We start from the raw sequence: 24,168 nt of genomic DNA, 5'->3' as shown, positions 1-24,168 counted from the left end.
TTTCATTTTTTTGATCCAAACAGTTACACAAGCCTTAAGTCATTTTACCTCCTACCTGATCTCGCTGTTTAATTAGCTGGTCATTTTTCTCTCTTCTCTTTCTTCTTATTCTGCAAATAGAAAAGTGCAGTATTAAGAGATTTATATAGGTTTAAATGCTTAATTTCCTTTTGTCCCTTTTTCTATGATTTTGTCCCCTTAATTGTATCCTAATAATAATTAATGACACTAGGGCAAATTACACTAAATGCTAAAAAGTAAATACTATTTTCTTGTCATACCCACTAGCACATTCATTAGTAAATAATGACTTAAATAACCAGAACATCATAAAAAACTTGAAATGTATAATTGAACAGGAGAAAAATAACCCCATGTGACATATACTGTATAATGCTTGCTACATTACAATTAAAATGTATCATATCATATCATATTTTGTAATTTCTGGAACAACACCAAAATACATCAGCTAGGAAATGAAAGCTTCCTTAAGGTATACATCGAATTAAAAGCTGAGGCTGGTTGGAATGAAAGTGTGCAGCCACATTAGCCCAGAGAAATGAGCTTGCAAGCCACTTGAGTAGAACTCAGTTCATGAAGTTCTCTTGGTTAGCAGTGACTACGTTGTGCCAGTATATTATCTATTGTAGATACTTTTCGAAAGTTGCCATTGCTTCCACTGCAGATATTTGATTCAAAAGAATGTGCCTTTCTTTGTTAAAATATTTTCACTTAATTTCCACCGCTGCCCTCCAGAATTTAACTATGCAAATTCCAATAAATCGATCACCACATATTAGTGGTGTAATAATATTTATAAAAGCTTGCCTATCTTCTGATAACATTATTCGACTAGTCATATGTGAGTTTTTGCAAGTTCCCTGCATTACACTCGTTGTTCAAAAAGTACCAAGTTAAGAGACAGAAATTTCTCATTCATCTTTCTTATTTTTAATATTTTTAATTTAATTCAAACAGCAGTACGTCCATTCTTGGCTGACAGGAGGGGAACCCAACGTGGTCTTCTGCTGTTACAGCCCATCCATGCTCAAAACAGTTGTAGAGAACAGTTATCTGAGTTACTGTAGCCTTTCTGTCAGCACTTTCTGGACATTCTTTTCTAACTTTCTGATCTGCTGAACTTCCACTCACTGTATGTTTTTCACACCATTCTGAGTAAACTCTACAGACTGCAGTGAGTGAAAATCCCAGGAGATCAACAGTTACAGAAATACACAAAGCAGTGTGTCTGACACAAACAATCATGCCATGGTCAAAATCACAGAGATCATTTTTTTTTACCCATTCTGGTAACTGACGTGAACATGAACTGAAGCTCCTGACCTGCCACGTGTTTGGCTGATTAGATAGTTGCATAGATAAGCAGGTGTACTGGTGATCATAATAATTTTATAAGTGTGTGTATTTTAGTAATTTAATTAATAGGAATTGTATAGGTAAATTTTCTAACTCTGAACCAACATATCAAAATATCTTACTCAAAAACGGGTTTCCAGAACATTCTACGACCAGACAGCATCCTGCGGAAATTGTAAAAACTACACTTCCTATCGACTGGCGCGTCCAGGCGGGCAGACGTTACATGGGCTTGAATTTAATTCGTCCAAATTCTTGTCACTCTCCGCATAAACCAATGGCTGTTTGAATCCTCGAAGACAGCAGGTCAGTAGGCGGTGCCTGTTTCCAGGAAGTGAGTGGTTCTGTGTCGTGTGAACGTGATTGTGCTGTTGTGATTGCAACTCCTTAGCGAGTAAAGAAAATTGTGAAATATCTTTGCTGTGAAAAGATTTGTATATTTTAAATCACATAATGAGTGAAGACGAGGAGAGATTTGATGGCATGCTGTTGGCCATGGCACAGCAGCATGAAGGTGGTGTGCAAGAGGTAATATAAACGTGGGGGGTGGGCAGCCATTATATCATGAGAATTAGAAACCGTTGGAGCTACTGTTTTGTAAAGATACAATAAAGTTTTATAATTTGATAGTGTTTGAATATAATTGTTATTTGAAAAAGGTGTTTTTGTCAATGCTTTCACGTATTGCTTATTTAACTTTTACAATATAAAATTCTAAATTTGAATGCACTTTTTTTTAATAATTTTTCAACAGGAATTGGATGGTGTTTTTCATCTTGTGAAAGCATGAATCAATTTGCAAAGATTACAAAAAAAAAAACTTCTAAATTTGATATATTATCTATCAAAATAAAAGGGACCCTTCTCACTGTGAGAAATTGAATAAAGCCACTTCTGATGATGTCATTTTACCTACGATCGATTTGATTGCATTCTGCACTATTCAGTATACATAGAGCATTTTTAAAAACTATTTTCAAGGCTTCTAAGTAAAAGCAAGCTAGTAGAAAAAAATTAATCTGAATGAAAGAAAAACGTTTTCATCAATATTACATACTCGGGTGTTCATTTTCTGTGAATAACGGTTATTTTACAGGTATTGTAATTGCTCTGTTCTTTAAATATTGGTCCAGAGCATTCAGAGTTTGCCATTAAGGGCATTGTTCTACTTGTTGGTTTTGATTAAAATGCTAAGTGTTCACAACCTTGTGTGCATTTAACTATGTTGCAAAAAGTTGAAACATTGTTCTGCTTTTTTTTCAGCTGGTTAATACATTCTTCAGTTTTCTGAGACGCAAGACAGATTTTTTTACTGGTGGGGATTCTGGTGCAGCTGAGAAGGTAAGTGGCAAGATGTGTACAATAAATCATTTGTAAAGGAAATGGATTTGCCTTCTTTTTTTCTTTCCTCCCCCAGGGGAAACATATGAGATTTAGCATTTTCTGATGTTATGTAGTCATGTCATGTTGTGTTGAAATAACTCTACCCTTTAGCATTAGTCATTAGTAAAATGTGCTTCTTTTAGCGGCATATTTGTGAACCGTTATTATTGTAGGCACGGATAGCTTATTTTAAGCAATTTATCATATTCTACCAAAAGACAGTACTTTTTATTTCATGCAAAAAATAGTTTGCTTGTATATAGGTTATTTACAATGCACAGAACTCTGTACCTATTAACAAATATTTTAACTGTATTGCACAAAGTAACATTTAGTGAAACTTACGCAGTACTGTTTATATATATATATATATATATATATATATATATATATATATACACATATACACACACACACACACACACACACACATATACATATATACATACACTCACCTAAAGGATTATTAGGAACACCATACTAATACGGTGTTTGACCCCCTTTCGCCTTCAGAACTGCCTTAATTCTACGTGGCATTGATTCAACAAGGTGCTGAAAGCATTCTTTAGAAATGTTGGCCCATATTGATAGGATAGCATCTTGCAGTTGATGGAGATTTGTGGGATGCACATCCAGGGCACGAAGCTCCCGTTCCACCACATCCCAAAGATGCTCTATTGGGTTGAGATCTGGTGACTGTGGGGACATTTTAGTACAGTGAACTCATTGTCATGTTCAAGAAACCAATTTGAAATGATTCAAGCTTTGTGACATGGTGCATTATCCTGCTGGAAGTAGCCATCAGAGGATGGGTACATGGTGGTCATGAAGGGATGGACATGGTCAGAAACAATGCTCAGGTAGCCTGTGGCATTTAAACGATGCCCAATTGGCACTAAGGGGCCTAAATTGTGCCAAGAAAACATCCCCCACACCATTACACCACCACTACCAGCCTGCACAGTGGTAACAAGGCATGATGGATCCATGTTCTCATTCTGTTTATGCCAAATTCTGACTCTTCCATTTGAATGTCTCAACAGAAATCGAGACTCATCACACCAGGCGACATTTTTCCAGTCTTCAACTGTCCAATTTTTGTGAGCTCGTGCAAATTGTAGCCTCTTTTTCCTATTTGTAGTGGAGATGAGTGGTACCCGGTGGGGTCTTCTGCTGTTGTAGCCCATCCGCCTCAAGGTTGTGCGTGTTGTGGCTTCACAAATGCTTTGCTGCATACCTCGGTTGTAACGAGTGGTTATTTCAGTCAAAGCTGCTCTTCTATCAGCTTGAATCAGTCGGCCCATTCTCCTCTGACCTCTAGCATCAACAAGGCATTTTCTCCCACAGGACTGCCGCATACTGGATGTTTTTCCCTTTTCACACCATTCTTTGTAAACCCTAGAAATGGTTGAGCGTGAAAATCCCGGTAACTGAGCAGACTGTGAAATACTCAGACCGGCCCGTCTGGCACCAACAACCATGCCACGCTCAAAATTGCTTAAATCACCTTTCTTTCCCATTCTGACATTCAGTTTGGAGTTCAGGAGTCAGTCTTGACCAGGACCACACCCCTAAATGCATTGAAGCAACTGCCATGTGATTGGTTGATTAGATAATTGCATTAATGAGAAATTGAACAGGTGTTCCTAATAAGCCTTTAGGTGAGTGTATACAGTCATGTGAAAACATTAGGACACCCTTTGAAAGCATGTGGTTTTTTGTAACATTTTTAATAAATGGTTATTTCATCTCCGTTTCAACAATACAGAGAGATTAAAGTAATCCAACTAAACAAAGAAAACTGAGGAAAAGTCTTTTCAAGATCTTCTGTAAATGTCATTCTACAAAAATGCCTATTCTAACTGAGGAAAAGATAGGACACCCTTGCCCCTAATAGCGAGTGTTACCTCCTTTGGCTGAAATAACTGCAGTGAGACGGTTCTTGTAGCCATCTACCAGTCTTTGACATCGGTCTGAGGAAATTTTACCCCACTCCTCAATGCAGAACTTTTTCAGCTGTGAGATGTTTGAGGGGTTTCTTGCACGTACAGCCCTTTTCAAGTCACCCCACAGCATCTCAATGGGATTCAAATCTGGACTTTGACTTGGCCATTCCAGGACTCTCCATTTCTTCTTTTCAGCCAATCTTTGGTTGATTTACTAGTATGTTTTGGGTCATTGTCATGTTGCATGGTCCAGTTCCGCTTCAGCTTTAATTTTCTAACTGATGGTCTCACATGTTCTTCAAGCACCTTCTGATACACAGTAGAATTCATCGTGGATTCTATGATGGTGAGCTGACCAGGTCCTGCTGCAGCAAAGCAGCCCCAAACCATGACACTTCCACCTCCATGCTTCACAGTTGGTATGAGGTTCTTTTCTTGGAATGCTGTGTTTGGTTTACGCCAAACATGTCCTCTGCTGTTGTGTCCAAATAATTCAATTTTGGACTCATCTGTCCAAAGAACATTATTCCAGAAGTCCTGGTCTTTGTCAACTTTATCTCTGGCAAATGTCAGTCTGGCCTCGATGTTTCTCTTGGAAAGCAAAGGTTTCCTCCTTGCACACCTCCCATGCAAGTTAAACTTGTACAGTCTCTTTCTGATTGTAGAGGCATGTACTTCTACATCAACAGTAGCCAGAGCCTGCTGTAGTTCTCGAGATGACACTTTAGGGTTTTTGGAGACCTCTTTTAGCATCTTGCGGTCTGCTCTTGGGGTGAACTTGCTGGGGCGACCAGTCCTGGGCATGTTGGCAGTTGTTTTGAAAGCCCTCCACTTGTAGACTATCTTCCGGACAGTGGAATGGCTGATTTCAAAATCTTTTGAGATCTTTTTAAATCCCTTCCCAGACTCATAGGCTGCTACAATCTTTTTTCTGAAGTCCTCTGACAGCTCTTTTGTTCTCACCATGGTGCTCACTCTCACTTCAACAGTCAGGAGCACACCAAACTAAATGTCTGAGGTTTAAATAGGGCAAGCCTCATTCAACATGCAGAGTAACGATCTACTAATTATGTGCACCTGGTGTGATATACCTGTGTGAGATCTGAGCCAATTTAAGAGGGAATACATGTGAGGGTGTCCTATCTTTTTCCTCAGTTAGAATAGGCATTTTTGTAGAATGACATTTACAGAAGATCTTGAAAAGACTTTTCTTCAGTTTTCTTTGTTTAGTTGGATTACTTTAATCTCTCTGTATTGTTGGAACGGAGATGAAATAACCATTTATTAAAAATGTTACAAAAAACCACATGCTTTCAAAGGGTGTCCTAATGTTTTCACATGACTGTATATAGACAACCACATATTTATGTACTTCTTTCCAACAAGTCAAAGCTCCCGTTTAGTAGTGAAATGAAAAGCTATATTGATGATTTTGTTAAACTTCCTGTGCTTAGTCTGTTATTTATGAGGGTGATATCAGGGTGAGGGTTCCTATGCCTAGTCTGATATTTATGTGGGTGATGCATGAAGCACAACCACAATACACAGAGAAAAAGAGAGTGAAGAAAGTGATTTATACCGTTGCTTAAAACCACAACACGAACAGACTTTTCAGCAGCTGCAACAGGAATATCATATGTCATGTTAAAATAATTGTCGTCCAATGTTCAATTAAATGCAGACTCCTATTATATTAGCAGGTATATCATTCCAAAATATGTGAGCCATGTAATGTATGTATATTTAAAGGTACAAACTGTTGTAGTAATTTTAGATAATCCTAAGAATTTTAGGTAGGATTGCATTGCAATATACAGTAGTAGTCAGAAGTCTGGAAACACCAAGAAATTTTCAAGGCTTTTGATAGTAATAGCTACTGGGATGATAGCCTAAGATGCAGAGTTTCAAAGAAAAAGCCATATCTAAAACTGGTAAATGGCAAATTAAAATGGGGAAAAGAACACAGACATTGGATAGAAGATTACTGGAAAGGTATATTATAGACATCATCTTGGAGTCATCCTTTCTCTGTTTGCAGACAACACTGGTAGTTGGCATTTATTTAAGGAAAAAGCCAACTGAGGACCTGTAAGGTGTTTGTTTCTCAAACAACAGACTCTGATGTACTTATCTTCTTATGCAGTTGTGCGTTTGTCCCTTCCCCTTCTTTTTCTATCCTGGTCAGATCCAATTTTCCCTTGTCTCTTAAGACAGTAGTAGACAGACAGCTTTGCAGTCTGTCACATGGAATAACCTTCATTCTGCCAAAAAAAAAACAATATAGGGTGGTCCAGATCTAATTATGCAATTTTCATTGCGCTATAACTTAAGTTTATTACATAAAAAATCACACAAAAAAATCCCAGTCCATCGAGAAGTGTGCGAACTGACGACATGAAGAATCATCTTTGTGCTGAACTGGAATCGTCCCCACATAAATCAAAGTTATCCAGACAATCTGGATCTGCATAATTAGATCTGGACCACCCTGTAGATTGACATTTACTTGGTAAAACTTTCATTTTGGCCAGTTTTGAACCCAGAACTGAAGTTTAAGAATGCTAATACCTTGCAACCCAAGCAAACAAAATAACAGGTTTCAGTTTTGCCAATGCTATTACAAAGGTTTCTCGAACCACCAATTAGCATTTAAAATGGAGTTATTTAATCTTAATGTTTGCTTGAAATACAAAAGCCCCTTTTGTCACTGTCATGTTTGTCCATCTGTCTGTAAAGTAACTCGGCTGCCAGTGGAGCGATTTTATTGAAATTTGGTACGCTTATTTTTCTGGGACACTTGTCAGGAAAATGTAGGTTTTAGTGATATATTTCAAACAGAACGAGTTGCACACTTTTTTTTGCAAAAACTCACATTTAAAAAGCTTAAGTGAATTGTTGAAATTGTCTGTCTTAAAACAGAAACATTTTGTATGTCCTCAATAACTGAGTTCATATGCTATAAATAGCAGTTATATGCCATAAATCAAACTATACATTTTGTGTAACTGATTAATTTTTCTCTTTAGAGTAGACTAACATACACTCCTGTGTATGTATGTATGTATGTATGTATGTATGTATGTATGTATGTGTGTGTGAATGTATATATATATATTTTATCTGTGCAAAACATTTAAAATACTGTATTGTTCTGCAAATATGCATGCATATTAAGGTAGCAGTGTAAACTTTGCCTATCACTAACTGGCTGTAGATAACTATATTTTGTCTAGTTTAGGCCTTAACAGTTCAGTATAATTGTAAAAGAAAAATACTTGGTTTGTCATTCTTCTAAATGGTATTCTAAAATAAAATTGTTGTAACTCTTTTCTTTATTTATTTCTCCTGACATAGGATTATATTTAGTCTGTGGAAAGCTATATTTAGTGTGTACTTGTTCTGATAATTTCTGGATGATCTGTACTTGTCTAGATTTGATAAACAGCTTAAATTTTTGTGTTCACTGATTTGGCCCAGTTTCTTGTTTGCCTCAAGTAAGTACAAAGTCTAGTTTGTCGACCTTGTTTTTTATTATTATTTATTTGTAGTAGTTCACCAAGCTTGTGTACTATTCAAAATACTTATCAACATGACTATTTTGCACAAGTTATTTTTATTGATGCAAAGGTTTGTTCTATATGTAGAGCTTTTTCCATACATTTCCTTAAAGTCTCTTGCTTGTAGCAACATATATTTTTTATTTGTTTCTTTGGATTGCAGAAGATCATTGCAAGTAATAAGCTGCCAAACAATGCAACTACAAATGTTTGTATTTCAGTTTTATAGCTTAAGCAGTATTTGCTATAAATGTTAATTTAACATTAATGTATTATTTTTCAGTTAGTCAAAGAAGTCTTTTCTCACCACAACAGTTTGGCTCAAAAAGCACAAAAAGATAAAGCAGCTAAACTGGAAAGAGAGGCACGTGAAAAGGCTGAAAGAGCAGCCATACTTGCTGCTGAAAAGAGCAGTAAGCATGATAAAGAAGAACCAAGAATAAAAGAGCTGACAGATGAAGAAGCAGAGAGATTACAATCAGAGATTGAAAAGGTAGAAGTAACAACCCTTTTAATGGCAGTTTTTGGAATCGCCCAATTTATACATGAATTCTTTCAACTTCCCTAATTTAATTTGCCTGATGTGTTTTTAGGAGTAAGACCTATTATTTATGACATCTTCCGCTTCTTTCTTTTTCACTTTATCTTTTGAGGTGGTCTTCTCTCTTTATTGTATCCCACACATTGACCCAATCCTTCTCTACCTTCATGCCTTAATTTGTTGCTTTTCACCATAAAACTTATTGATTCCAGATTAATTCTGTATCTTAATTTTGCATTTGTTGTTTTCGCTTTCAGTAAAAAAATCCCACAAACCCACCTGATCATTCCCATCTAAATTCTTTTAACTTTGCCTTTTTTCCTGCACCTCTATTAACCATAGTAACTATTTACCAGTCCAGTACATGATAAAACTATTTTCAGAACTTCCATAAACATTTATCATCATTTCCAGAAATGCTTCCTATTAAGGGAACATTGGGGCTGGCCCATTAAACTTTTGCTCACATTACCATTGCATCACCAAGCGTCACTACATCTTCCTTTAAAGAAGCAGCATTCCCAATGGATTTATCGGCATATGACACACCCTTTATTTTAACAAACCATCTGCCGATGCAGCCAACAGAGTAACCTTCAAAAAAGCTCTCTCTTATCTCACTGGAAAGAACACTTTCCAATACTTTTACTGCATACACAAAGTAGAAATACATGAGAATGATTCTTGCATGACTCTTAAACCTTCCATCCATCCGTGTTCATGTTTAGGCTTTTCTTTTCTAAACCCACACTACTCACCTTCTGCTGTTAATTTCATTTAACACATTAACATCAATAGTAACAAACCTAGTGTCAAATCTCTGGTGCAGCCTTGCCTTCATCTCACTTTCACTATCCTCCGCTGCTGTGCTGCCCATTATTCATGTGTATTCATATGTTTGCATCACTGTAGATACAAATAATCTTCGCTTAATTTGGTCAATTTCCATGTCACTGCCTCTTTAAAGGAATTGGTTAGGGAAACAAAAAAGGTACTATTTACTTTTTTTAGGAGCTGGGCTGTACATCTTTTTAGATTTATTGCAGACTGTTCTGTAATCTACATACAATGTTAATATTTTAGTTGAAAATAACATTTTTAGTCAACATCTTCTAATTTTATTTCATGCACTGATTAGAATGCAGACTTTTTTAATTTTGCAAAGTTTAAATGGTTTACATTGAACCTTCCAGAATGAAGGAAGTAAAGTTTAGTGAAATAAATTGCTCGAGATTAGTGAAAGTATGTAAAATTTAACTACTTGTTATACCTGCATTTTTATCACTCTTTAATTTAATATTGTTCTTTATCAGTATGCTGCTGCTGGAGTATGTGAATTTCACCCTTGGGATTAATAAAGTATCTTATCTATCTAGTAAATGTCCTCATTACTTTTCTGTTGGAATAACATGCCCCTTTTATTTTCTTTGATATCTGCAGAAGAAGAAAACAGAAAATAGTACTGCTAGCACAGAAGATAGAACCAGTGAAGTTGATAATAAAGGGGTAAGTTGTTTTGTTTTTTTAAAGACTGTGACTAGTCTCACCCCATATGTAGTTCTAACTTTTCTGTGTTTAATAGACTAGTTTTGTTGTGCCATTGTTTTATAAGTGTGCTTTTCAGTTATGCATCACATTGTACTGTTTACAATATCCTATCTGTGCTGTACCCAGTTTTAAACTCTGTAAAAATGGACAAAAGTAGGTTTAACATTACATTCTACTTCAGGCTTAAACTGCTCAAGTTTGCCATTTTCAGCATTAATACTACTTTGCTATTTTTCTTCCATATTTCATAAACTGCAACCACTTATTTGTTTGTGAAAACCATTTGATTACACTGGTTGCATCTGTATAAAATCAAGTATACTTAAGATAAAGCCAATAACAGGATTCTGCTGTAAAATGGCCAGTCATTTTATTTGTAGAATACCCCCTTCTTTGAATGAGAGACTGGATAACATTCTAGAAGAATGTACCTGTTTTTACACTAGAAACAGGAACCATGGTGGCTCTAGTTGTATATTTATTACATCACACATGAGAGCAATATGCTTGCATACTTATCCTCATAATAAATAAGAATTAAACTGCTGTATTTCAAGTTACTTGTTGTGTTTCTATACTCTGGCCTTGAGTTTTAATATGTTTCCGCTGCCCAGGACACACATTTCTGCCAGCTTTTTGACATTTGCCTGTAGGCAGCTTCATAGAATTTGTTTTTTTTCTGTTTTTCATTCTTTGTATTTTTGTTTTTGCATTACAACATATGGTTAAAGTGTTCTGGGGGTTATTTAGCATAAATAACTAATTGGAACAATTTTTTGTGCTATTTGGTGTAAGGTTCAATATCATGTTTTTAATATTCTTTTTCAATGTTCATTTAATTTTTAAGTCTGATTCAGAAGGTGAGGAAGATGAAAAAGATAAAGGAAAAATGAAACCAAACTCAGGAAATGGTGCTGATTTACCAAATTACAGATGGACACAAACCCTTTCTGAAGTTGACGTGAGTTTGTTTCTGTAATTTGTATATGTATTATTTATTTTTGGTATTTCTCTTTTATTGATAAGTTATGTTAATTTGTTTAAAGAAGCAAGATCAAAATCAAAATGGTGCTACATAAAGAGACCTGATGGAAGATTTGTGGTCTAGAGTAAGGGCCCTTTTTTTATAGAATAGCACTAAGGTAATATGAATGGACTTTGTGATAAACAGGCCACCTTCTGTTCCCACTAAAGGAATACTCTGTCCAAAAATGACATTTTTCCTCATCTGTCACTTACCACTTGTTGTAAATAATAATAATCAAGAGGCAGGTCTTCAGTTCAAAAAGCTTGATTCTATTTGAATGTGCTCCCTAGCTGTTTACAAAAGAATTTTCCAAAAATGGTTTATTTAGCATTACTTTGGCCAAAATATATCTGTTTGAGATGTTGTTAGTGTACGAGTGGCCATTTTGATTATGTTTGCTGTTTGTTCAGCGTTGGTCTCAATAGAAGCTAATTGTGTCAAGAACATTGTTATCTCCATTCTCCATAAAAAAACATGAGATAAAACATTTCTTGGCCTTTACCACAAACAACATTGGATAAGTAACAAAAAAACATCATTTTCAGGTGGTGTATTCCTTTAATCTCAAGGATAATGGTTTTTGGAGTTGTACATTTTTCTTGCTGTTAGTCCTGGAAACAATTTGGACTTGTACGTAAGCATGAATTGCTTGAGTGTGATGGATCACTTAAGCAACCCCAGCAACATTAGCAAGATGCTGTTAGTGTTCTTTTAAAAAGTTTTCATTTTATTTTTTTTTCCTTTTAAAGTCTTCCATGTGTTCATGCGGAAAGCCTACTGAAAAGGTATCATTCATCATAAATCTGCACTTGTTGCAATTCTGTGTACTACCTTAATACTGTTTGTTGTCAGTGTATATTCCTAGGTGGATTGACTCATTAAACAGCATATGTCTGATTTAATCAAAAAAATCATAGGACTCTTAAGCTATACAGTGTAAGATAAAAAAAAGAAAAAAGAGCACAGCCCAAATTTTTAACCTTCACATAGAGACCTATCTTTGTTTACAGTTTATTGTCTTTCATTCATGTAGCTTGCGGAATGAACATCTACTGTATGTAAAAAATGTGCTAACAAAAGTCTGTATTTTCTTTTAAAATGTGTGTTCTCTCTTGTTCGTTTATTTTTTTATAAACCTTTTTGTAAACTTTAAAAAAATAAAAAGTCTGAGAACCGTGCCAATCAGTCCTTAAATTCTGTAGTCCATACTTCATGTTTGAAGTTGAAGTATGGTGTCTCTATTCAGGTTCATTTTCTTACTGGCCCTGAACTCTTTTCTGTGCCCTAGGTTCTGTTAGTATTTAGTTGAATCCATTCTTCTATCAGTCCATTTTCTGCATAACTGGCTGCTCCTAATACATGATAGATCCAAACTCATGATTAATGGTTGGTTAGATGTCCAGACTTTTATTAAAATGTTTCATCTTGTCCAAATCCCATGTCCCCCTCCCCCGGCCCATGTATTGTTTGGTTATAGCAAAAAGGTTACATTTTTGTTCCATCAATGCACAGCATTGTTAAGTTCAATGTTGGGGTACTTGGAAAGGTGTCTTTCTAACTGCTTTTTATGTAGACCATTTTTGCACAAGTAGGACTATTCTGCAGGACCAGTACTTTGGTATTAGTGAAACAATTCATGCATGGCATTCATAGTGTTATGTGGGATATACTTTCCCTGCGTGACCAGTTTATGAGCAGTTCTATCAGAATTTTTTGTCTCCAGAGCTTGCTGTGACATCAACAGTTCTGCTTAATGTATATTTTTAAAAGATCATTCTGACAGAAGTTCCAAGCTGGAAATTCATATATATTTTTTTTATAAAATTTTTCCTGATTTTTATCCATATTTTAATCTCATCAGTTAGCTATTAATATTTTTCTTTATCTTTGAATTACAAAATGTAACTAACGTATTTGTAATCATTTTTGAGATTCACAACATAGAAAAGATGTTATAGAAATGCATCTGTAAGATCATATAGATTATTGTGATGTCTTTAGAGGAAAGGAAAATCTAAAGTAACTGCTTGTAGAAAAAAGGAAGTGAAAACTCCTAATGTGAAGTATGATGGAAAATTCAAGGTTTAATATTTGTTTTTATTTGTTGTGGTTTCAATTTGTATATGCCACAGATCGTTATTCCATTTGATGTGCGGTTCAGACTGAAAGGTAAAGACGTGGTGGTTGACTTCCAGAGGCGACACTTAAAAGTGGGTTTAAAGGGACACCCTCCAGTAATTGACTGTGACATGTACAACGATGTGAAAGTAGAAGAAAGCTCATGGCTTATTGAAGATGGCAAGGCTATTACAATACATTTAGAAAAGGTAGGTTTTTACATAGTTATGAAGTTGTCATGTCTGCAGCTTAATTATCACTGAAAAATTCAACATATCATTAAGTGTGGTTACTTTTATTGAAAAGCTCTATGATAGTGTAATAATGTGTGGAAAGTGGAGGGAAAAAAAACTCATCACCCGTGTCTACAGAAAATTAGTAAATATAGTTTATAAGCTTCCTTCATTCCTTGTAGTTAGGAATGGAAATTTTGTTGTGTCTGTCTCTCTTAACATTGTTGGATTTCTTTCTTTTTTCTTTTTCAGTCCAAATATTATTAACTTCCATATTTTAAGGAGTAAGACTGGGCTTCTGAGCTTGATTACTTTATCCATATTAACAGTTAATTCCCAAAGCACCAAAATTTGATTGACATTGATATGCAGGGTGCTTTATGAAACTTGACAGGGTGACATAACTAAAATACACCTATCTTAGTATTTTAGTCTTGTTTGAAGGTATTTTACAAGGAATATAGTTTAATAAGCATAGAGTCTTGACAAGGCTGTGGCTAGTTGTTATGCAATTTTTAAATGAGAGAAATATGCAACTAAACTTGACGTTCTTCTGTACATAAGCATAGGTAGAATACTGGTGAAGTGCATCATGTAGGGCAAGAAGGTGATACATACTTGGTATGCATTAGAGCCGGGTTTGTACCATTTTATTAGCTAGCATTTTAGTTTGGACTAACATGTTTCTATAATTTTTTCATATGTGTAGTTTTTGATAATAATTACATTTGAGAAATAGCGAAGATTATATAGTTAAATGTTCAATAATATAACTTTTACAGATAAATAAAATGGAATGGTGGAGTAAGCTGGTAGCCACTGACCCAGAGCTCAACACCAAGAAGATTTGTCCAGAAAATTCTAAGGTACAAAGTAATTTGTTTGAAACATTTTATACAAGTATTTTTTTTACATCTCACTATCCTGAATTGGCTGTTATTTGAGTATTTATGTAACCTATTCAGAAAGGATATCCTTTTTAAATACATTTTTAAAAAGGGAGGGACCAAGAAGGTGTTTGTGTCTTTTCATTTTCTTATGTCTGGGTTCAATAAGTCAAGTAGCCATTTGTTTATCACCATTAACTGCATATAATTTATTAAAGGAAAACTTGCTTTTGCTGAATTTATGATGCAAAGTGAAAGCCAGGTATCAATTGTTAAAATGAGGTTTAGCATTGCCTTTGTACATCATAAATTATTGGTAGAATATAATACTCTGCTATCAAATATATATAAAAATCATAATACTACTGATATTTTAATAGGCTGCTAATAAAATACTTATGCTTACTTTCTTTGTAACTCTAACACTTTTCTTTGATTTAAATTGGCTTTGTGAGCTTGAGCATATTGGGTTTACTTGAAACATGTCTACTTCAGTTCTCTTTCTACTCTCTCTCTCTTTAAGTCTAATTTATAGAAAGCTGACATATTTTTGTTGCTGTTTACTTTTTGAGGTTCTAATAGCATATCCTGATGAGCATTTTGAGGGAACATGAATCTGTGTTCACCATCCATAGGTCAATGTTATTAACCCAGTTCATGTAATTTCAGGAAGCCGTAAGTAATAATGGCAGCATCGGGCACAGGGCAGGAACAAACTGTGTACTGGGCGCCAGTCCATTTTAGAGCCAACAGGCACACCTACACTCACTCACTTATACTAGGACAATGTAAAATCATCAGTTGAATCTAAAACTTCTTTCTTTTGAATTTGGAAGGACAATCAACATTTGCAGTGACTAGAAAGTACGGACTTCATAGAGATAGTGACTGGAATTGAGACAGCAAGACTAACCACTGTGTTGTATTGTTTTATGCATACTGAATGGCTTAGACAGCTATATTATGTCTGTACTCTCAGTTTTATTTCTCTTTTAAAATTGGCATTATAATTTTCTTTACTGTCGTGCATTCTTTTCACTGTGTCACATTTCATTACAGAATACGTGCAGCAATATGCAATGACACTTAAAGTAAAAAAAAATGTAAAACGTAAACATGCTAGAGTTGTTTTAAATAAAAAAATGGTATTCATCCTTTAGTCAATTGTATTAGGGAGTTTGCGTGGGCATTTTTAGAAAATGTGAAAGAAGTTGTTAAATGTAACCTTTATTAAACATATTTGAATTTTAACCATTGGAGGACATAAGTTTTATTAATTGTTGATTATAGTAAGCTACTTGTGGCAGTTTCATGTTAAGCAGTTCAGTGAAATGCTTCAGGGTTGTTCTAGTGAAGTATATATTTTATCATCTATTACAGAGTATTTGCTTTTTTTAATCTTTCTGTAGTTACTATATCTGACATTTATTCCAATCAGACATACAAAAACACTGAAGCGTTGTGAGATTTTCTGAATCTGAAATTATTGTGAAATATGTGTTTATATCATGTGAATTCAATTTCAATTACATTATCTTCCTTATCTTGTACAGATTGTTAACAATCAATTTTATTAAATGTTAAAAGTTTGCCATTTCAGCTAAACACACTGATTGAATTTGTATTAAAAAAACAATATGCTTGGATTCATTTTCCATAAAGGCTTTTTGTAATAACAACATTGTATAACTTTTAATGTGACCTGATATATTTTGATGTTTTGGCTTGTGGAATAGTTATCTGATTTAGATGGAGAAACCCGAAGCATGGTAGAAAAAATGATGTATGATCAGAGGCAGAAATCTATGGGTTTACCCACTTCAGATGAACAGAAGAAACAAGATATTCTTAAAAAGTAAGTGTATATTGAAAAATGAAATTAGAAAGAGAAATGTACCATGACACATTGAGATATTTTTGTGGTATATTTTAATTGTTAAATGTACTGCTTAAGTACATTTTTATACATTTTATTTTTGGTCTTTTACTGTAATGTTATTAGGTAGGAAAATAAATTGGCAACATAGAGAAAACAGGGAAAAGTTATTTTAAAATGATTAGCTAAAGAAAATGTCATGTATGTATGTATGTACAGAAAGAGTTGTAAAGATTCCTTATGCTGTTTTATTCTACCTCGACTACTGCAAATAGTCTTGATTGCTGTTTTTATTATGTGGGCAAAGACAAATAATGTGACTCTACTTAGTGTCACCTTTCAGTTTACATGGTTTTGCAGTCAAGGTCAGTTCAGGAAGGTAAACTATTGCAATAAAATGATTATGAGTTTACTGTACAAGCTAGCGAAGAACCAAGAAATGCCCCCAAGTTACCTTTTTAGTAGTGATGCTGATGTGGTATTACTTTTTACTCAAGAAACCATAATTGCAATTGGCTTGAAATTTACAGCCTGCCATCATAGTATCTCTGCATTGTAAAAGAGACAATATAACTGAATTCTTAATGCTTTATAGGATACATTTTATCTGTATGTTACATAAAAGACAGCATTGCATGATGATGCACTGAGTGCGTCCAGCTATTGCGTGTTTCTTACTGTAATTATAATGCCTACTTCAGGTAGGCCTTTAATATAAGATTAGATCTATTGTTTCCATATTTTTTCTGTACTTTTCTGGATGCAAAATAAACTTCTCCATTTTGTTTGCTAATATTTTACTCTCCTCTAAAAAATTCTATTAATTTCTGTGTATAATGTCAATAGATTTTTCTTATTAGCATGCACATATTTTTGCTGTAACCCACAAATGATAAACAGTACTAAAGCAGTGCTGATGTACAGATTCACTCAACATTTTACAAGTGCATGTAAAGCCTATGCTCTTAGTAGTTAAATGACCTGTACTGACTTAAAACTAATCCAGTATTTTGTTAAACTAAAAGTTTTTTTCTTCTTTAAGATTAACTGTGTGATGGGTATTTTTAGTTGTTATAGAAAAGTGGAGCCTTGATTGTAGTGATTCAGTACTGTTTTGATGAGCTTCCATGAAGTGCATTATTTTATTTGTGTTCAGCTGTCAAGAGTGAGGAACTTTATGATATTATAATAAAAAAAATCCTGGGACGAGACTTTTTCAGATAGATACTTGCCTGTCCCGCGAGACGAGACTTTGTGCCAAGACAAGAGATTTAACTGTGCCCAGTGCCGGAAATAAAAGACAAAGAGTAGATGACAAAGTTGAACATCGTAAAGAATTCAAAAAAGTTGGCATGATACACATACAGAGCAGGTGAGAGATAATGAAAGTACTAAAATTCGAAAGACTCAAAATGGTAGTAAAGATTGCATTAGTGCAAACAAACAGAAATTATTACTCGGAACGGAACAGCAAAAAGAGATTGAATATATTTTTCAGAATTAAACTTTAAGTTGGAGACTTGTAGATCGTTTTATTCGTGTTGCCATCAGGGAAAAGTAGTCTTTCTTCCCAATGAAGAGGCGTATCCGCAAGAATTAAAAGATTTGTTGTTTGGTGAAAGTGAAATCCACATACACAAGCAACAGAGACGCAAAGTGGCTGGTGCGTAGCGCATGCGGGGGGTTGGTGAGCGAAGTGAGCAGAGGGCAAAGCCCCCTAGTAAATGTAATTAAACGAATTCTAGCAAACACCTATTTTAATGAGACAGAATTGAATTACAGCTCTTGCATTGATTGTCATGCAGGATACAGTTTTTGATTATTGTGTTTTCTGCATTACGATTTGTAATGCTAAATTTAGGTCTAACACTGTGTGATCTGCCAATAATTGCTAATATGCACATTGGTGCACACTTTTGTGTTATTTAGAAAGAAGAAATTAGAATATTTTTGTACATTACTCAAGGCGTCATCATTTTTGTATTTTAATACTTATTTTAATTACAACATTGTTAATTATTTTTTGCCATGGCTCAATATACTTATCATTATTTGTACAGTTTTACTTCTACTAACCCACATTGTGAGGTGGGCCAACATCAACTTGAAATAACCTTTTTCCCATTTTTCTCACCACATGAGAATGAGGTTAAAACTCAAGATGAACTATGTTGAAAAGTGTTTATTCATTTTCTTTCTTCACGTATGTGTAGTAGATATGAAAAGTGACAAATACTGTTCAACATTTTCATCTGTGATATAAGTTTAGTGAATATAAGTGAATATTTGCAACTCCAGTAGGACAGAAAAAAAAAACCTGCTTATTATTACAGACAGCTTAGCAGCTGCTGGATATTGCAGTAATATAATCCTTTAGTCCCTGTAGTTGTTATATGATAACATTCTTGATAAGGATTGCTTTTCAAGAGGAGAGCAGCTTGCGACCGACACGGAGGACACAGTATTACAAGAAAGCAATAAACACTATCATGGGTATACTTTTGAAACGGGTACAACTTGAACCTTTGAAATGTAAATTAATAGTTCAGCTTAATTGTGAAATATTTAAACTTGAACAAAAAAAAATGATAAAGACATTGTCAAGCTGAACATATTAACTTGTATATTAAAGGTAGAGTCCCTTTCGTTGTGTGTTTTTCTCATTTTATTGTAGGATGTTTTTGAGAAGTCAAAATTCCTGTCATAGTTCAAAGAGCCGATGTCATAGCAGTTGAGAACCGTTCTTTGTGCAGTGTGAGAGTTAACATACGTGTGTGCTGCAGGTTAGGAGCAGCCCTTCACTTGTTTCTTTTTCACCAGGGCCAGTAAAGCACATGTAGAAAATGGATGAATGTCTTAGGTTATATGAAATAGGTTTGTATTAATAGCTATTTATATTTTGATATAGGTGTAATCTTTCTTTAAGTATTTTCTAGTCTACTGAAGTGTAATAAATAAGAAAAATAATAGAAAATGTGTCCATTAGAGGTGAAACATTAAATGCTTCATTTCAAAAGAATACCATCTCTAGTATTATTAGTGTGAGGTTAATGTGGATTGATCTAAAGGATCATGAAATTAATAATTTTCTTTGTTTTAGTATGCTTATGTGGTATTTTTCTACAGTCATTATTTTTGCTCTGTGTGTTGCAGGTTTATGGAACAACATCCAGAAATGGATTTCTCTAAAGCAAAGTTCAGCTAAAATAGAAACTAGCAACCATTTTGAAGGTGTGACAACAGTCAAGTAACGAAAATGAAAATGGTTTATATGGATGAAACACAAACTTTTTGTCTTCGTTTTGATCTGGAGGGAATGTGTGACATTTTATATTGGTTATCTACAGATCAAAAGGGTTTGCCTGTTTGTGTTCATTTTTATGCTGGTCTTATTTTGAGCACTACCATGGCCTGTACACATCTTGTAAGTATGAGCTGTGCGATGGGTAGAAACTTAAATAAATTCCCAATTACTTTGTGTATGCCTAGTAGAATGAACACTGCCCCAGTTTAACTCTCTGAAGTGCTGTTACCAATATTTGACCAAGTCAATAAATTTTGTCATCTTTAGTTTGTTGCATATTGTATTCCCAAAATCTATAATTTTGTTTTATCAATAAAAAGTTAATTAAAATTACATTTTTGAGAATGAATATTTCATGGTTTGTTTTACTAAGGTTTTTTTTTTTTTCTTGTATGAAATGGAATATTAAACACAGGTAGGTACATTGCCTTTACAATATAAAACCTCATATAACACAGAAAGGTAAAATGAATAATTTATACAAAACCTTATCATAATAACTATCAACCTGTTACTTTTTTACTTGTATGCAATGGCTTATTTTAAAATGTTTCATGTGGCCAAGAGAAAGGTTGTACCCGTAAGAGCATTTCCTCTGTTAACTTGGAACTTATCCAAAGTAAAACAATGGTGCTGCAGGTAATCTTGCTGTCTGACTTTTATTAAACCAAAGTCTAATTTATGCATGTAGCTTTGCAATGGACTTTTCATATTCAAGGTTTCCTTTTTTTTTTTACCACAATAAATTCAGATTGTCCTTAATGCCAATTTTGAGCAGATGCTTGTAAATGTGTTAATGTGCCTTGTGCTTTATTCTTATTGCTACTCAGGTCACCTCTTGCTGCCAGACTCTTGAGCACATTGAAATGTTACTTTCTGTGGTATTTTAATTTCAAAGTAGAAAAACCTTCGTGTGGGGAAAAAAGGAAATGCACTGTTTGCATAAGTATTCAATCCAGACATTTTAATATTTGTAGATGAACTAGCAACAGATTAAAGTCTTTTGGGGTAAGTGTGTACCAGCTTTGCACACTGTTTGAGTATCATTTTGCCCCGTTCTTCCAGGCTGGTTTGCTTCAGGCTTTGTCAGAAGGCACCTACACAGCACTGTTTGCCAATAGTGCCATACTCCATAACAGTCTTCACAAACGTGTTAAAAAATTCAGAACGAATGTAAACCTGGAGAATGTGCAGACTTTACACAGATAATGCTCAGACACAGGATTTCAACAGGATAGTAACATCTTTAGTATCATACTGCTCATGATTTAAAGATCCTTGTGATTTGTTTCATTTAACTTGTTCTACCTCTGTTTGATGTGGGAAGAATGTTATTTGATCAAAGTGTAATTTTTTTGGTATATTTTCATGCACTGCTAAAAGAAAGATTTATTGTAAATGACATGCCATTTTCTTATTTTATATCCTAGCAAAACTTTAAATTTGCTATTTTTATTAGCCAGTTCTCCATGTAATAAATATTGTTGTATTTGTTTTCATAATAAAGCCAGATATATTTAATTATACCTTTTGAGTCCTCTGACCTTTAGTCAACTGAAGCATTGTAATGATGGGAGGAAAATCCCTAGATGACCTGAAATGGCCCCTCCGTATAAAAATGTGTTTTTCAAAATGTATTCTGTACAAGGCTGAGAACTGAGTTGATAAGGTCAGTGGTTTTCTGGTTATTGCCCTACTAAAATGCTCTTTACCTATTTATCAGCTGGCTTGAGAAACATGTGGGAATGGAATCATGTACATTTTTTAGACTTTTCTTTTTAACAAGATGTTACTTATTATACTAGTTTATAACATTTGCTTTAACTGACTTTACCTGTATAAAAGGTCAAAACAGAAAAGAGTCATTCGTAATGTTGATACTGTATAATAAAACAGTGAAGATGAAGCCTGTAAATCTAAATTCTGTATATGACACTGTGCTACTGTTCTTTAACTTGTAAAAAAAATCTGCTTACTTCAAACAAGTTTACAATTTAATACATTTTAAAGTATTATAAACAAGCAGGTTATCATCTAAGTTATGGAAAAAATGCATTTTGGAAGAAAAGATGTGTCATGCATTCCAGTTGTTAAGACAGACAAGTGGCCTTTTTGTAAAGATATTATATGGTGCAATATGTTGAAGCACAGTTTTTAAATTTTTGTCCTGTTAAGTGAGCAAAGAAATGTGTAAAATGTTTAAAAATATTGAAGATGTTTAAAGCAAATACTGTTTTGCACCAATCCTTTAAAAATAACTGGTCTACCTTGGTAGGAGTAGTGATTAGGAAGTTTTTTTTCTTTTCTGTGATTAATTTAGTTGTATCCTTTTCTCATCTAATGATATATAATTTCAGTTCACAATTAGCCCTTGTTGTGGCTTAGTTGCTACTTATAAATGAAGTACAACCCAGTAACTCACTGCACCGCCATGAACTGAGCAATCAATGTCTTGGTAAGCATAAACAAAATATCCATTTTAGCGATGTGACCAAACAACTCACATTCCAGCACTAATGTCACAGTAAGATTTTAAAAATAAATGAAAGAGGAAGCATTTAACCACTTTATAAACGAGGGCTTCTTCACATAGAATGCATGTGAAGCATTGCAGGAGGAAAGGGACACTTGTAGCAGGGACATGCGGTTAGGAGAGGCAGTCAGCATGAAAAGTAAAAAAACTAATAATGATAACATAAAATAAATGTGTCCACTGGTCTGTGCTATAAATTTGTTTTCTGTATGATTCCAATAATTTTGATGTTTATAGTCAAACCCGCTGAATTGACGTATTTCCTGTTCAAATACAGCGGAGAAATGCGAGGTGTGTTAGCAACGAGCCTCACCTCACCACAGACTTTGCTCTTCCTCATACATGGGGTTGATGCATACAATTGGCGCGTGCCTGTTTCTGTTTCTCTGTATGTCTCCAATATAACATTTGCAGACATGTTTATTATATGCCTTGATAATCCACAGTCTGGCTAATATCTTTAATGAATGTGTGACATATTTAGTCTTGCTGATTGGACATAAAATCGTAGTGAAAAGGCAGAAGGTGAGGCAGACAGTACCATGCTGCACCAAAGAGGGCGCAGGTGAGCCCCCCTGAGTGCTTGTTGCTGCTGTTCTTCTAGACAGAGGTGCCAATTAGTTAGCAATATCAGAAAGTCAAGTGCACTGCAGTGGTCCGTTTATTTTTATTTTTTGTTCCAACTGACTGCAAAAATGCAAGATTAAGATTTTTAAAACTAATGGAAAATAAGAAGGGACTTTTACAAGAAAGTGACAGAGGTTTTTTGGAGAAGGATAGACACGTGGACTTTTAGATAGAACTTTTTGTTTGTCTCTTTTTGCTGAGGAACTTTAAATAAATACATAAACAGGTAGATAAGCAAGTAGGTAAATAAATAAATACACACATACACACACTTCGGTCTGATACAGGATAGAATGAATTTAAAGGAAGAAAATTTCTGCCTTGACAGTTACAGGCACAGTGAGACATTATGCAGACGTATTGCTGTTGGTAGCCCCCATAGCGTTTCTTGATGCATTTCTGATGAATAATTTTTTGGCTAAAAGTTCTCCATGTTAGTGTAACACAGAGAGGATGTGCAGCTTCTTCATAATGGCAAGCAGTTTTAATTCTCTCCTTCACTTCGATCTCCTGGGGGTCCAGAGTGCATCCTATAAGTGGGCTTGCCCATTTAATTAGCTTGTTGATTCAGTGGGCCCCTCTTGAAGTGATGTGACCAGCCCAGCACACTACAGTTTAGAAGATCACACTGGGGGACATCACAGAGTTATAGAAGATGTGAAGGATGTCACTTCCCACATTAAAGGAGCACAGTCCCCTGAGAGAGAGAGAGAGAGAGACAGAGAAAATCCTTGGGTATCATTGGTTTGACTTTGTATCGAATGAGCGGTTGCTCATGGAGGCCATGGCACACTACCTGCATTGTGAGTGGAGCGGCAGTTACTGCACTACGGCCATGTGGTGTGTTTCCCCGAGGGAGATACGGCTTGTAAGATCCTCATTGTTGGGGACCCAAGTGGCTGGACCAGGCTAAGGGGTTACCCACGCAACACCTGGCTGGACCTCGTGTCTGCCTGGGGGGTTGCAAACCGGGATCCCGAGTTATTTTGTCGTGTAGTAGGTGCGGCAACGCACTGTATTGCCAACTTGACTTGTCCCCTAAGAAAAAAGCGCCTGCTCTGCCCTTTCTTAGTTTGTGTTCCAAGACCAGCCCAACCTGTCATTAACACGGACCCCTTCAACATCCACTCCTTTAACAGTGACCAGACATAGATACTCTTTGGTGCGGTGAAAGTCAATAACCAGTTCATTGATTTTGCTGATGTTAA

The 24,168-nt window shown here is 34.9% G+C and overlaps 1 protein-coding gene across 1 annotated transcript; it reads left to right on the top strand.

Moving 5' to 3' along the window:
* Positions 1–1,700: 1,700 nt before the first annotated feature.
* nudc (nudC nuclear distribution protein) lies at positions 1,701–20,081 on the top strand. Its single transcript, XM_039739991.1, has 9 exons — positions 1,701–1,908; positions 2,644–2,721; positions 8,550–8,759; positions 10,248–10,313; positions 11,203–11,316; positions 13,515–13,709; positions 14,516–14,599; positions 16,357–16,475; positions 19,650–20,081. Exons 1-9 carry the CDS (start codon positions 1,834–1,836, stop codon positions 19,699–19,701), a joined length of 993 nt encoding a protein of 330 aa, XP_039595925.1. The 5' UTR covers positions 1,701–1,833; the 3' UTR covers positions 19,702–20,081.
* The last annotated feature ends 4,087 nt before the right edge of the window (positions 20,082–24,168 follow it).

The sequence above is a fragment of the Polypterus senegalus genome, chromosome 17 (assembly GCF_016835505.1).
Source record: "Polypterus senegalus isolate Bchr_013 chromosome 17, ASM1683550v1, whole genome shotgun sequence".
In the NCBI taxonomy this organism is placed as follows: Eukaryota; Metazoa; Chordata; class Cladistia; order Polypteriformes; family Polypteridae; genus Polypterus; species Polypterus senegalus.
Note: the sequence above shows the minus strand (reverse complement) of the source record. Positions and strands in the feature narration are given on the sequence as shown.

Bases quoted from the DNA above. Each gene is read 5' to 3' on its own strand.
- nudc (XM_039739991.1), top strand. From the start codon at position 1,834: ATGAGTGAAGACGAGGAGAGATTTGATGGCATGCTGTTGGCCATGGCA. The intron at 10,314-11,202 runs GTAAGTTGTTTT...TTAATTTTTAAG, and splicing joins GTGAAGTTGATAATAAAGGG to TCTGATTCAGAAGGTGAGGA. The intron at 16,476-19,649 runs GTAAGTGTATAT...TGTGTGTTGCAG, and splicing joins AAACAAGATATTCTTAAAAA to GTTTATGGAACAACATCCAG.